The sequence below is a fragment of the Spinacia oleracea genome, chromosome 6, assembly GCF_020520425.1.
Source record: "Spinacia oleracea cultivar Varoflay chromosome 6, BTI_SOV_V1, whole genome shotgun sequence".
NCBI classification, from domain to species: Eukaryota; Viridiplantae; Streptophyta; class Magnoliopsida; order Caryophyllales; family Amaranthaceae; genus Spinacia; species Spinacia oleracea.
The window spans coordinates 31,085,745-31,101,964 of record NC_079492.1 but is presented as its reverse complement, the minus strand read 5'-3'; the positions used below and the strand labels follow the sequence as shown (position 1 = coordinate 31,101,964).

General features: G+C 36.9%; 1 protein-coding gene across 1 annotated transcript in view; it reads left to right on the top strand.

Annotated features, from left to right (window-relative positions):
- The first annotated feature begins 8,123 nt into the window (after positions 1–8,123).
- The window catches only part of LOC130463049 (uncharacterized), a 31,982-nt gene continuing 23,885 nt past the window's right edge, over positions 8,124–16,220 (top strand). The window contains exons 1-3 of the mRNA XM_056832067.1: positions 8,124–8,149; positions 11,038–11,905; positions 12,010–12,171. Of these exons, the coding sequence (XP_056688045.1) occupies positions 8,124–8,149; positions 11,038–11,905; positions 12,010–12,171 (1,056 nt within the window). The remainder of the gene's footprint in view (positions 8,150–11,037; positions 11,906–12,009; positions 12,172–16,220) is intronic.

The window sequence follows — 16,220 nt, the reverse complement described above, 5'->3', positions numbered from 1 at the left end:
TGCCCATTCGTCCATTGGTCGTGGCACACGACACAAGGCAGGGCTGCTGCCTTGTGCTCGTGCACTACGCCCTTGCTCATTGCATTCGTGCCGCATGGGCGACGAGCTCCCTTGCTCGTCGTCGCATGCCCGCATTATACAACACCCCTTAAGGGTAACACGAAGCGTCCATTTCTTCGTGCGTGCAAGTTATATGAACGCATCGCATAAAAATTTAAAATTTATATTTAAAATTAATGACAAATTAATAAATAATATTAATTTCATAATTTTAGGGCGAAAAATCGAAAATTTATTATCCAATTGATTTCCGATTGTTATGGATTCAAGTCTAGGTCATAAAAATTTAAAATTTATCGTAAATTTACAATTTTTATGGTGGTTTTTAATCATAGGTTTCTAATTAAATTACAATTAATTATGAAAATCAAATTAATTCTAAATTATTCTAATTTTCAACAAATTAATCATAATTACAAATTAGATTGCATAATTAACAAGACTAGGCATTCAAACTTGTTAAACATATGCAGTAGGTCAATCAAAAATTCAAGATTTATCAACAAGAATCGCAAATATTTAATTTAACATCTTAAATTTACGAAATTTTTGCATTCGAAAAACTAAAACCTTCGAAAAGTCATAGTTAGGCTTCGAATTTGAGAATTCTGGGTTCGGCAGAAAAATACTAGTTTTGTCAAAATTTTAGAATGCCTTTTACATGCGGAATTGACACAAAAATCACTCAATTCGGATGAGTAACGAAGAAACTGCCGAAAAACTGCGTACGTATAATTAAATAAACGCAATTTGCAATTAATTAACAATTACGAAAATTAATCACCCCTTTTAATTCTTGCAAATTTGTAATATTTAACCATGTTCATGCAATTTAGATTATGAAAATAATAAGGGGCTCGTGATACCACTGTTAGGTTATGATACATATGACAATTCATAAATCATGCGGAAAAACCATAAACCTAGGAAAACATATTATTTACACATAATCATTTAGCATAGATTAGATGCATACTCTTTGTTGCGTGCCTTCCCTAGCTGCGCCCGAACCGAACAAGAACAAGTCTTTAGGACTCCAAGTGTCGTCCCTCCGTAGATAGTCCACAGCACGTCCGGATCCGCCTTAAGATTGACCAACTAGAATCGCCCTTAAGGTACTATTATTTTCGGCACTTTATAGGCAAATGTGTGACTGAATTTTTCTCTCAAAAACTCACTTTGAATACTTTTAAACTTGTGTTATAAATTGTGAGCCCTAGCCTCATATTTATAGCGGTATGGAAAGGGAATCGAAATCCTATTCAGATAGAAATTAATTAAACCTAGAATCCTACAAGAACTCTAATTTAATTAATTTATCAAATAGAATTAGGAATTTAATCATTAACCGAACTCTGCATGTTTTAGGAAACGTGCACGAACACAAACACTTGCACACACACGCACGGCAGCCACGATGGGCCCCATGCGTGCGCGCGAGCAGCAGCCCACTCAGCGCCCGCGCGCGCTGCGCGCTGCGCGTGCTGTGCGCGCTGCGCGCTGCGCGTGCTGTACGCGCTGTGCGCGCTGCGCGCTGCGCGCAGCCTGCTGGGCCTGGCCTTGCGCTGGGCCTGGCGTTGCTGTTTGTGCGGCGCGCTTGGCTTGCTGGGCGATGGCCTGGCTTCGTGCTGGGCCTCGTCCGGCAGTCCTCGTCCGATGCTTATTCGTACGATGCGCTTCCGATTAAATTTTCCGATTCCGGAATTTATTTCCGATACGAACAATATTTAATATTTCCGATTCCGGAATTAATTTCCGTTTCGAACAAATATTTAATATTTCCGTTTCCGGAATTATTTTCCGATTCCGGTAATATTTCCGATTCTGACAATATTTCCGTTTCCGGCAATATTTCCGATTCTGGCAATATTTCCATCTCCGATAATATTTTCCGACACGTACCATGTTTCCGTTTCCGGCAACATCTACGACTTGGATAATATTTATATTTCCGATACGATCCATATTTCCGTTTCCGGCAAATATCATCGTTTCCGGAGTATTCATTCCTTGCCTGTGACGATCTTAGCTCCCACTGAAACCAAGATCCGTCGGTTCCGAATATTCATAGATGGAGTATTTAATGCTATTAAATACTTGATCCGTTTACGTACTATTTGTGTGACCCTACGGGTTCAGTCAAGAGTAAGCTGTGGATTAATATCATTAATTCCACTTGAACTGAAGCGGCCTCTAGCTAGGCATTCAGCTCACTTGATCTCACTGAATTATTAACTTGTTAATTAATACTGAACCGCATTTATTAGACTTATCATAGAATGCATACTTGGACCAAGGGCATTATTTCCTTCACCTTCCATTTGACGAAATATTCAAGATAGACTGTCAGGACCAGTCCTGTGACTAAGAAATGTCTATCAAGTGAACTTGAATGTCAAAAGTTGAAAATGGTCCCTGGTCGGAGTTTTCTATAAAGATGGACGCATAGAAAACGTTAGACGACTAGAATGCAAGATGACTAGTAGTTCTGTTTCTTGAACTATGTGGACATGGCAATGTCGTAATCATTTGCATAGATACTTACTTTGGGAAGACTAGTATCGGAAAGACCTATGAAACTTTACTGTAAGAGATAAAAATCTGTCATAAGTAAATTTCATTAAAATTATTAGACACTAATCCTCAATACCTGAGTGATTTGAGATTACTTGTTTGAGAACTGCTTACTTTGACGTTGTCAACCGTCGTACTGTAAAAGGAGGCTATAAAGGCAACGCTCAGGTAATCACCTATCAAACGAAGTCTAATCTCAAGATCGCAAGATTGGGATTGTCCTCCCATAAATCGGGATGAGATGCCGAAAAGTTGTACAAGGCCACTCGGAGAGCTAGAAACAGTAAAATGCATGGCCATGCTCAGATGAATCATAGGCTATGATTATCTGTTTATTTGATCAGTTAAACTCTGAAACCGAGAAACACCTCTGGACAAAATAAGGATGACAACTCTTACCTTATGTTCAAGAGCAAGCATCGAGCGACAAAGGAATTAGGAAAGGCACACTTGTCCCTAAGGACAAGTGGGAGACTGAAGGAAATAATGCCCTTGGTCCAAGTATGCATTTAATGATAAGTCTAATAAATGCGGTTCGGTATTAATTAACAAGTTAATAATTCAGTGAGATCAAGTGAGCTGAATGCCTAGCTAGAGGCCGCTTCAGTTCAAGTGGAATTAATTATATTAATCCACAGCTTACTCTTGACTGAACCCGTAGGGTCACACAAATAGTACGTAAACGGATCAAGTATTTAATGGCATTAAATACTCTATCTATGGATATACGGAATCGACAGATCTTGGTTTCAGTGGGAGCTAAGATCGTCAAAGGCAAATAATGAATACTCCGGAAACGATGATATTGCCGGAAACGGAAATATGTATCGCATCGGAAATATAAATATTATCCAAGTCGTAGATGTTGCCGGAAAAGGAAACATGGTACGTATCGGAAAATATTATCGAAAATGGAAATATTGTCGGAATCGGAAATATTGCCGGAAACGGAAATATTATCGGAATCGGAAAATAATTCCGGAAACGGAAATATTAAATATTTGTTCGAGACGGAAATTAATTCCGGAATCGGAAATGTTAAATATTGTTCGTATCGGAAATGAATTCCGGAATTTGGAAATTAATCGGAAGCGCGTCGTACGAATTAGCATCGGACGAGACTTGCTAGACGAAGGCCCAGCACGAAGCCAGGCCCGCGTCCAGCAAGCCAGCGCACCACACAAGGCAACCAAGGCCACGCCAGGCCCAGCGCAAGGCCAGGCCTAGCAGGCCAAGGCGCGCGCGCGGTTTGCTGCGAGTTGCGCTGCTCGCGTGGGCTGCGAGGCTCGCGTGGGCCGCAAGGCTTGCGTGGGCTAAGCGCCCGCAAGGGCGATGCTCGTATGCGTGTGTTTGTGTCCGATACAAATCCTAAATCTAATGGGATTCGTTCAATCATTAAATTCCTAATCCTAATGGATAAATTAGTTAATAAGAGTTTTAATAAAATTCTAATTAATCTAATTAGTATCCTAGTAGGATTCCAATTCCCTTTCCATACCCCTATAAATATGTGCCTAGGTTCACAATTTAAGGACGAGTTTCAAGTATTCAAAGTGACTTTTTGAGAGCAAAATTCAGTCATATTATTGCCCCATATTAGCCGAAATCACTAGTACCTTAAGGGTGATTCTAGTTGGTCAATTTTAAGGCGGATCCGGACGTGCTGTGGACTTTCTACGGAGGGACGACACTTGGAGTCCTAAAGACTTGTTCTTGTTCGGTTCGGGTGCAGCAAGGGAGTGCACGCTACAAAGTGTATGCAATGTAGACTAATTATTTGGTTATGTGCAATTAATTTGAATCCTGGATATATGTTTTTCCGCATGATTTATGTTGTTCATATGTATCATAACCTAACAAGACTAACTCCCAACACGAAAAGTTGACCAAAAGTGGGAGACAAGCCACTGTGAGCCACTGTCCTGGATGCAGGCAGTGGCGTTGGGCGCAGGTGGTTGCGCCTGGCGCCAGTGCTGGCATCCAGTACTTAAGAAGATCAGTGGCTTGCTGCTCGAAATCTGCTCGCATTTTCGAAATTGAAATTAGAAAATCCCCAGCAGAGTTGCCAGAATTGTAGGGGTTTTTTTTGTTTTGCGTATGTATAGCAATTCCCTACAAGGGGGGCGGTTTTTAGAAACCATTGTATTTTTGTACCTCGAAGGAGTCGCCGCCAAACATTGTTTAGGGTCTTGTTTGGAAAGACCGCAAATGACTCTATTACGATAAGACTTGAATCTTCGAAACGGATGGGTGAGATCCGGGCACGGGAACGAGATGCTTATTCCACGAGCTTTAGAAATTATTCGAGTACGTCACATAGCATTTTTGAAAATACCCTAGTTTAGACTATGTGGGTTTGATTTTAGAGCAAATAGAATCTCTAATTGTATGGTGGTCACTTTGCTTTAAAGGTAATTTAAGGGAACCTAAGATCGGTTTGTCCAAGAAATTATCTTTGTTAAGCGTGATGTAACCTTGCATTTTGTTGTATTTAGCATGTATGGGGATGAAAGAAATAAAGCAAATAAAGCAACATCACAATAGTAAATAAGTGCGGAATTAGTAAATACAAGACCCCCTAGAAACGGTCTAGGGAGTAGGTCCACATTGCCTAGAAGGACTAGGCAAGTAAAGATGCGGAATTGAAATGCGGAATTGAAGTGCGATATTGAAATTGCGGAATTGAAAGTACGATATTGAAATTGCGGTATTGAAAGGTGCATAATTGAAATTGCAATATTGAAAGGTGCATAATTGAAATTGCGATATTAAAATTTGTACTTGGGCACATGAGATTCGAACGCCAAGCGGCTCCTTAAAAATAAGTGTGTCCGACACGAATTCAAAGCCAAAAATCTCAACTTGGGAGAAGTTTCTCATCCCAAAGTATCCTAGATTTTGCATATAGAACTTGAACTTGAAAGTTTGAATCTTGAAATATTGAACTTGAAATAATTGAACTTGAACTTGAAATATTGAAACTTAAGAGACTTGAATCTCAAAGATCGGGCCTTTTAATGTTGAAAAGGTTAGATCTTTGATGTGCTCTTACTTTGAAAGGATCCTAGTTTATGGAAGTAGTCATGAGCAACCCTAAACATTGTACGTGGGATCTTAAAATTTGAAAACTTGAACTTGTATATTGAAAAATGGAGTCTTGAATCTCAAAAGATTAAACCTTTAGAAGCTAAAAAGGTGTCATCTTTGATTACTCCATACTTGAATCTTGAAAACAACATTGAACATAAGTGATTCTAGTTCAAAGAAGTGATTGCAAACAACATTGAACATCCTTGAATCTTGAAAGGTTGCATTTTTGTATTTTGAAAAGTTTGGATTTTTAAAAGATGTATGATTGTTGCAAGTGACATTTTTAGTAGTAAAAATGCCAACTTGCTAATCATTTTTGAAATAGGAAAATCAAAGAAACATGATTGAATATTGTGGGATTCGGAATTACCTATTTAGGTTTAGGCAAGAATTCCTTTAGAGCTCCCAATTGCTTAGAACTTGAAGTTTGTATGTGTTTTTGAAGGATTTTTGGACTTGAATTTGAGGCGTAATTTTTGTATTACGACGTTGTATATTGAAGCTCCCTCCCCAAATGCTGGAAATTAGGGGGCATTTATAGGAAAAATGGCTGGAAACCGCCAACCATTGCCAGCGCAGCACGCCAAACCAGCGCCCGGCGCTGGTGACGTGGCATGAGTGCTGCCAAAACAAGGGCGCGGGCTTCGTTCTTGATTTGTCTTGTATTGATGTACCTTAGTACGAATAATACGATTCTTGGCATGTAGTGTTTTCTTGGAGGTTAATACTTGATTTTGCGTAAAAAACAAGTCGTTTCGGGTTTTGTATTCCGGTTGTACGGGACGGGGCCTGACTTGCTCGGTTTTGTGGGTCGGCGCCCTATTTTGACTTGCCTTATATGACTTTGAGTGGAAAAGGCTTAGTAAAACCAATGGAATGGTCTACTAGATGAGATTGTACTTGGATTTTGAAATTGGGTTTTGAAAATTGTATTTTGTACCGAGTTCCGGAAGGGGAACGACCTCAGGGATTGGATTTTGGATCTTGTATTTTGGAGATGTTCTTAGCAAATGGGATTTCCGCACGGAGTTGCTCCAACCACCTATTAAGGATAATGGTATCGTCATCATCCCAGAGGGGAGACACAAATTAGGTGTCTACAGGTATGGGGCGGGGATAAGATAGGGATGGATACCCAGTTGGGTGGTGGGGCAGGGATGAATTTTAGTTTATACCCGTTGGGGGGGATGAGGATGAATTTGGTACCCGCCATGGGTGATGGGGCGGGGATGGGGGATGAAAATTTTAGGTGGGAATGGGGATGGAGGGACCTACATCCGCATCCGCCCCGCCCCATTGACATCCCTAACCGTACCTCCCCACAGACGACGCCAAATGTTGTGAGATTTTTTCAATGAGCTGATGACGAGGAGGTATCCGATCCGACACGGCTCGATCTCTGGTCCTACCGGCAAAACAAGAATATTCCTTTCGAAATATTCCCTCTGATGCCTAAGCAAGTAAGATGTTTAGAGGGAGAAAGTAGAGAGAAGGCAGAGCACAATATTTTAGTTGGTTGTTGGGTAATTGATTGTCCTTGTCCTTTGGGATTTGGAGCTTTATATAGTACTAGGTTTTCCAAGGAGTGACCTAGAATCCCTACAACATGATTGCCTGAGCTTGGAGGATAGGACATGTGTCTTCTGCCTTGTGTAGCCATATTGATTTTATGACATAAATGGGTTTTCGGGCATTTGTGCATAATGGAAAGTTTAATAGGCTTCCTTCAAATATGCTGACATACCCCCTCTGTCCCTTAATACTCGCACCGTTTTGACTTTTTGCACTATTCACATCATTCACTTTGACCCTATTTTATTTCTAGTATATGAAAACAAATGTTAGTATATAATATATTGTTGGATTCATCTTAATATATATTTTCATAATGTTGAAAAAAAAAATTATAATATGTAGTTAAAGATATTGGTGGTCAAAGATGTGCATTGACAAGCGTGTCCAGTCAAAATGGTGCGAGTATTAAGGGACGGAGGGAGTATATTGATTGAACCTTGGTCCACGTGTATGACCAGGACTTGGACACATGGCATCATTCTGGGCATTATTTGATATAATGACACTTAATAGGTGATAGACCACATGGGATATCTTACAGGGCTAAATCAGACTATGTGTCGCTTTCCGATTGGTAAAAATGACATGGTAATTTTGCCCACATCACATAATTTAAAGGAAACCCCACCTCAATGACTAAATTTGCCGTATCTAGAAGGGAAGAATAAAAGGCGTAGCAAAGCTTGAACATGGCTAAGCAAAAGATGGGTGTCGTAATCGCGCAACAATAGTAAGTTTTTAAAAATAGAAAAAAGCAGCAGCGTCACTGATGAAGTAAAGCCGTAGCAGATAGTGTTGAATAATAATAATAAGAAGTCGCAATAATGGATAGTCGCTGTCACCCAGAGAGGTGGGTGCAAATGCAATACCTTATGTCCGCGGAATTATATTCACTCGTTATCATAACTCTTATTTTATTTTTTTTAGGGAAATCATAACTCTTTATCTAAAGCTACTTAAATATAATAATGCGGATGTAAAATTAACTCAAATGTTTAAAAATTACTTGGCATAGTAAAAAAAATTATCTCTTTAGTGAATATAATTTATTTTTTTAAAAGATCTTTTTAAAATCAATGCTAATGTATAAAGATTAAAAGTTACTAAAAATATTCCTCCGTACTTAATTACTCCGTTAGAGGTACAGTTTGACCGCCACGTAATTTTAGGAGTCTGAGGTTGAATTTTTTAAAATAAAATAAAATAAAAGTGGGATATGACTTATTATTTTATTGTAAAATTTGATAGTGTGTGAATTATTTATGTAATAAAAACAAGATGTGAGTAAGTGTGTGGATTATAGTAGGTGGAGAAAGTTTAATATAAATGAAATTGCAGACCATGACATGCCAAATTAGAAATGTATACTTCCTCCGTCTTTTAATACTCGCAACGTTTGGACTTTTGCCACTATTCGTATAATCTACTTTGACTATTCTTAGTGCTTTTTATATAAGATAAAACATAGTCGTGTGAGATCTTGTTAGATTCGTCTCAATGTGTATTTTCAAAATATCAACTTTTTATAATTTTTGCATAAAGAGCATTTAAGATATAAATGATCAAAATTGTGCATTGGCATGCGTGAAACTAACAAACGTTGCGATTATTAAAAGACGGGGGAAGTATTAAATACCGTCGATTATGAAAAATGCATCTTTTAATTAAATACGGAGAAAATAGATAAATTATTCTAATATGCAATAAATTTACTTCCTCTGTATTTTAAAAAGAGATATACTTTCCTTAAACGGCCGTATTTTAAAAAAGATATACACTTTCTTTTTTTGACGTGTTTTGGTCCCCAATTCCAATTATATCACTTCATAATATTTATTTATTTCTTGTGGTCCCCACACTTACTTACATCATATTTTACTATAAATTAATAATTCACTTACTACCCCACTTTAATATTATTTTAAAAAATTCAATTCACCCTCCTAAAACCACATGACGGTCAAAGTATATATTTTCTTAAAATACGGAGGGAGTATCATATACTTCCTCCGTTCTTATTTACATAACACAATTGAGTTTTCGACACTATTCACACAAACTCATTTGACTTTTTTCTGATTTATATTTAAGAGCAAGATTAGCGCTAGTCTGAGCAATAGTATGAGAAATAGTTTTATTGAGTATTAACCTAAAACCTCCCATTTAAGTAGAAGAGTATGACAAAAGTCTGAACAAGAGTGTTGGAATTCCAAGACTCTACTTAAGACGTTTAAACATCAAATTCAATCTTAATTATTACTATTTTACTTTTTTATTTTATTATTTTTATAAATTTGAGAAATCTTGAATGAGTACGAGGGGTGAAGTGGAAAAATTAAGTAAGTTTGAAAGGGTCTCAACAAGAATCTGAGAACTTGAAAATAAATAAAAATTAATAAAAAACTGATGTGGAAGTCTTAATTCAGACTAGCGTTAATCTTGCTCTAAGAAAAAACATGGTTGTGTTGGGTCTTATTAAATTTGTCTCAATAAATATTTTTAAATATCAATTTTTTATAATTTTTTATTTTTATAACTGAAGATGTTAATGTTTGAAATCACACATTGGCAAACATACTTAAATAATTGTGTCATTTAAAAAAAAACAGAAGAAAAATATATGGTACGCATAGAACTTTTTAAATATATTAAAACAAGTTTGAGTGGGAGAGAGTTGTCCCACAATTTTCTCTCTCCACTTTTTATACACATAATCTTTCCGTATCATTTCATTCCTCAAATTTTGCATTGCATTTAAACAACTCACGTAAGCATACTCCACGTGGATAGTCAAAACAAAACATGTGTTTTATGTTTACATGCTTTTTTATTTGTATTTTACTTTTACTTTTATTTTTGTAGGGCGGCTTTTTGGACGGCTATTTTTCTTTATTTCTCATTATATTGTTTTTTTTCTTTTGGGCTTTTATTACACGATTGTTTTTGTTTCTTTACGGGGTTCACACTTTACTAGTCGTACTATTCTAGTATTGTTCTTCCTTCTTTCTATTTTGTGTTTTATGATAAGGGGGTATAAATTGTAGTGGAACTTGGAATATACTTGGTGAGTTGCAATCTTAGTTTTCCCACTAATATTTTTTAAAATTGTTTTCAAATGATTTAATGCGATTGTAGTTTATTAGGTAGGTAACTAATCTTCATAAAGAAAAACCTAACTTATCTTTTCGGATGATGAGGAAGAGGTAATAATCAATAGACAAAAACCATGACCATAGTATTAGCACAACAGCTCTTTTTTACCGTCAAAAAATTTGCCGCTTAATTGGGTTCCTTTTAAAATTGTTTTCAAGTAATGAATAAATTTTGCCGTCAAGAAATATGTCACTTGATTGGCTTCCCTGTAACAATGATTGTTGGTGTACACTCTTCTGATGTTTTGTTGATGGAACTCTGAATCAACCTACGGTGAATTTTGGAAATTACAGATTATGGTGTAGGTGCAATGATTTGGTGATTTCTTGGATGTTTGCTTCACTTGAGCCTAAGATAGCAAGAAGTCTTTTATACCTCAAAACAACAAGGGCAATTTGGCTTGAATTAGCCGATAGATATTGTAGAGAATCTGGTCCTCAGTTGTTTTCTGTGCAACATCAGTTAATTGACTTGACTCAAGGAGAGGATGAAGGAATTTCAAGTTTTTTTTACTAAAATCAAATTGTTTTGGGATCGACTTGATGGACTAGAACCTCTACCTACATGCGTTTGCACTGGCTGTAGTTGCAATTTCGCACAACAACTTCTTAAAACTCAGCAGAATCAAAGACTGCTTCAATTCTTGATGAAACTCAACCAGAAATATGAACATCCTAAGAGCACTATACTTATGATGAATCCTGTACCTACAATTTCGAAGGCTTATGGTCTTCTTCTTCAAGAAGAACAACAGAAGGAACTGCATGTTGTTAAGAATCAAACTCAATTAGATTCTGCAGCTTTCAATGCTAGAAGGTTTGACAACAAAAATTATAGGCCTCAATACAATTATGGTTCAGGTCCATACAATTCAGGTTCTGGTCAATACAGTTCTAGTTCTGGCTTTCAAACTAAAAATGCAAATCAGTTCAGAAGCTCAACCAGAAATAATTTGTTCTGTGATCATTGTAAAATGAGAAACCATACAATAGATAAATGCTGGAAACTGCATGGATATCCAAAAGATTTCAAAGCCAAGGGCAAGAGAGTAGCAGCAGCTCCTCATTTAGGTGAGCATTCTGTCAAAGAATCACACAGTGAAGGAGAATCAGGATTGGTTCATGCTACCTTCACAGAGAAGCAATACAATCACTTGATGCAGTATATGAACAATAACCAAATTGCTAATCAAGTTGAGAACACTGGCTTTCACTCACTTGGATTAGCAACAACCTCTCAGCACAAAGGTACTTTATGTATATTTTCCAATTTTAAAAGCAAGTGGGTTCTATATAGTGGTGCTAGTGATCACATGTGTTCGGATTTGTCATTATTTAGTTCTTTTCAGAATGTGAGTGATGATCAACATACTATTACTATTCCTAATGGATCACAACTATCAGTAAAACACAAAGGTGTTATTCATATAGGAAAAGATCTTACACTTATAGATGTTTGCATGTTACAAAGTTTCAGTTCAACTTGATATCTATATCCAAGCTATGATGTGATACTGGTTGTTCTTTTTCATTTGCAAATGGTGAATGCCTTCTTCAGGATCTTTCCAAGAACAAGCATACTCTGCTTGGTAAGTTGGAGAAGGGTCTGTACAGTTTGCATGAAGACTTGTTAGCATTTAACAGGAATAAACATGCTTTTTCTATTGCTGGATCAACTGCTACAAGAAGCCAAACTCTGGCACCTCAGACTAGGTCACATGTCATTTGGCAAAATAAAGAATCTACAAGGTTTTGATGTACCAGGTTGCTTAGCTGAATCCTTTTGCTAGATTTGTCCTTTAGCTAAGCACACTAGGTCTCCCTTTCCTACTAGTAGTACCCAAAAAACTAGGCCTTTTGAATTACTTCACATTGATTTATGGGGACCCTATTCTATTCTAGACTCTTCTAGGTGTATTCAGTTTCTCAATATTGTTGATTATTACACAAGAATGACTTGGACTCATTTAATGAGGAATAAACCATATTCTTTGAGGATTATGACACAATTTCTCATTTATGTTGAAAACCAATTTGCTTTAACAGTCAAGCATGTCAGATCAGACAATGCTCCTAATTTGATAGAGGGAGGAATCCTTCACCCAAGGTGCATTAAGTCTAATACCAAGGTTCAGATTAATTACGAACAATTAATTCAGTGAGATCAAGTGATCGGAACAGCTAACTGGAGCAATGCTTCCGATCAGTGAGTTCTAATCTATATTAGGCTCACAGCTTACTCTTGTCTGAACCTACAAGGTCACACCAATGACATGTAACAGATTACCGGATTAAATGAATCAGAAATTCATTTAATAGCTTTTCGGGAATTAGTTCGGAAAAACCTAATATACGATATGACGTTGGATTGGAATTGTATATCGTATCGCGAATATTCGTAAGCTGCGCAAAACGAATAATTGTATCGTATGACGGTGATTCGTCGTATATGATACGATAAATAACAGTCGTAAGGCGTTAGTCGCGGATATGAGCCGCAACGGAGCTACCGGCCCGTCGAACCAAGCGGGCATGCGCGCAAGGCCCAACGAGGCAGTAGCTCGTGTACAACAAGCAGCCAGCCCGCAGGCACGAGTATGTGCGCGCAGCGATGGGGAAGCGGAGCAGCGAGCAAAACAGCGAGGCCCAAGCCCACGGCTGCGATGCTCGGCTGCTGTGGGCTTCGGCTGTTATGTGGCTTTGGTAAGTGTGTATGCTTGTATGGCCGGTTAAGGCCTTGTGCCTTGTCCTGTTACACAATATAACCCTAAGGGTTATATTCCACACTTAATCACTTAATGTTTTTCCCAACCCAAAACCTAATTCAGAAAATTATGTACGTTCAGTTTTGCTCTCTACACAAAACTGTTCTTCCCAAAAACAAACACTCTTGAGCATTGTCTAAGCTACGAATTTCAAGACGAATCAGAACGTGTCGGTGAACCAAATAGAGGAATGACGATTGGAGTTCTTTGTTCGTGTTCGTGAATCATAAACACGGGAAAATTCGCTTCGAATGTAAGTTTGCTTAATTTGTGCTTTATACATGTTTCCTGACTTTGGGGATTGTTCCGCACATGTTATATGTATTTAAGTGTATTCCCCTACAGTGGTATCATGAGCCTTATGTATTAAAGTACTTATTAGCATGATTTATATGTTTTTGTATGCTGTCGAATTTTTTCGGATTTTTGTTGAATTTTTCGAAATATTGTGGATTATTGGATGAATCGTATAATATGTTCTGAATTCAAGAGGTTTCGAAATTTCAATGTTTTTTACCCTAATCTGATTGAAAACGATTTTCTAAGATCAACTCATGAGAACAGAATTGAAAAACCAGGCCTCGAAATATGAGTTTTTGGGCGTTTTTGTTAATTAACAAATTAAAATTAACAATTTCTGAAAGTATTTCAATTAATTGGTCGGCCTAAACTTCTCGGAATTGATTGAAATTTTGCTCTACTGTTCTTGGGTATATTTTAAAATATGGTAAAAAAATTTGGCCATAAATGTTAAGTATAAACCCTAATTTTACTTTCCCTAGATTTGTAATTTTTAGATCGCTAATTGATTTTTTAAATAATTTTGATCTGGAAATTTGGTTAATTGGGAAAGGGAATATAATTTCATATAAATTCACAGTCTATAAAAATTATTGGATTAAAATTTTGATTAGATTCGTTAATTTTAATCGTCACTTAAACCAAATTGGTAAAAATCTGAATTTTGAATGTTTAGAACGATTTAAAATTTTAGATTCGATTATCGAAATGTTCAATTTTTTTTTGACATTGTTCGTTCGTTAAATTTGAATATTGTTAGCCTAGATTTAATAAGTTTTGCAAAATTGGATTGTTGTAAAAATTAATTAAGTCCTAAACTTGTTATTTTTCGAAAATAAAAACGATTAATTTGTTAATTTTGTGAAAAATAACTAATGCAAATATGGTTTCGTGAAATTGAATTTTTTTTTAATTAGTTGGTTCGTATGGAACGAACCAAAGGAACGAGACAAGGGGTGTGCGGTGCGTGTGGCTCGTCGTAGCCCATGCGCGGTGCCTCCCCGCAGCACAGGCGCAGCAATGCGGGCAGCCAGCAAGCGAGCAAGGCAGGCGGGCCTTGGCTTGCGAGCTGCGAGCAAGCAAGGGGCGTTGCTGCCTTGCCTTGCGCGCAGCACAACACAGGCACAACAAAGCCACGAGCAGTGATGGCTGCGAGGGTGTGTGGTGGGCTTGCGGGGCATGGGCGATGAGCTCGTGGCCTCGTATGGCCACAACGCACATGGCATTGCTGGGCTAGGCGCAAGCCTAGCCCGCATTGCACAATTTTGGCTAATTTTGTTCGTTGGCTTTAAAATTTAATATTTGCATTAAAATGGCTAACGGGGATAATTAAATAATTATTTTATTTAATTTGGGCGGGGCCGTGAGTTTAATTAAATATTTAATATTTAATTATCCTGAATAAAATATTGGTTTGAGTGGGAGCCTCTTAATGAAATTAAAATGAAATAATTATTTTAATTATTTTCGTAGGGCGCTTTATTTTAATTAAATTAAATTTTGATTAGAATAAATTCTAAGGATTAATAATTCGAAATTGATTAATCTTTTAGGACGCGTTTATGTGAATGTGATTTTAAATAAATCACGTAAATACTTGGATATTTAATTGGGCCATTCGTTTTAGGACACGAATGGATGAATGCATAGAATATATATTTTATGTAATGCAGGTACACAAAGTTACTAGTATGGCCAATCTAGGATAGTTAAATACGGTATGTGAACCGTTTTATCTTTGAATGTAAAGTTTTAAATATGGTCTGCGTACCATTGAAATTTTGATGTAATTTTTTTTAATTATTTCAAGTATTTCTAGTTTAGAACTTTATGTTAGCATTGAATGAAGTTCAAGACGATGCCAAGCTAACAAGATGGTGAAGAAGATTGGATGCTTCAAGAAAAGTGTTTTGGGCCATACTAGTTCACCAATTTTATTTATGCACTATATATTGTGATTGAATGAATATATTATGCATTAATGTTGTTTGTATGCTCGATTAGATTTAGTTCACTAAATAATCGAACCAACATAGAAACAACTAGGTCCAAAGTAATATTGAGTTCAAAAGTTGCCTTCCAAATCAAGCACTTACAAAAATCTAAGGATCTAACGTAGTAGGTTTCCGCCAAAGCGAGGTGTTATTTTAGTTGACTTAGATGGTAAGGTATCCCAAAGGAACACGTTGATCGTGGTTATAACTCAAACAACAATGGCGTATGTTGTGGCAATGGGATAAATTATGGTATTAATTTATTAACCAAGAGTAATTTGGAGATTACTAGCAATAGATTTTGCTTACCTAGAATCTTAAAAGACTTAAGATATGCCAAAGCTGCTTAAGGATTTAGGACTTTTAGGGTCTTGGAATCGTTTCATTCTTTTTGGACCATGTTTTTCTTTTGCATGAATGAAAAATTTAATAGCTTTAATGATTGCATGTTCGCACTTATTTCAAAGTTATTAAGTTATGAATGGTTATTTATTGCAAATTCTTTTCAATTGTAGGAATCAAATTGTTAGGTTATGACAAATATAAAACATATATTTCATGCAGAAAAACCATAAAGCCAGGAATCCAAATTAATTGCCACATAACAATTAGCATAATTTAGGATGCATACATTTGTAGCGTGCCCTCCCTAGCTGATCCCGAACCGAACAAGAACAAGTTTAGGACTCCAAGTGTAGTCCCTCCGTAGA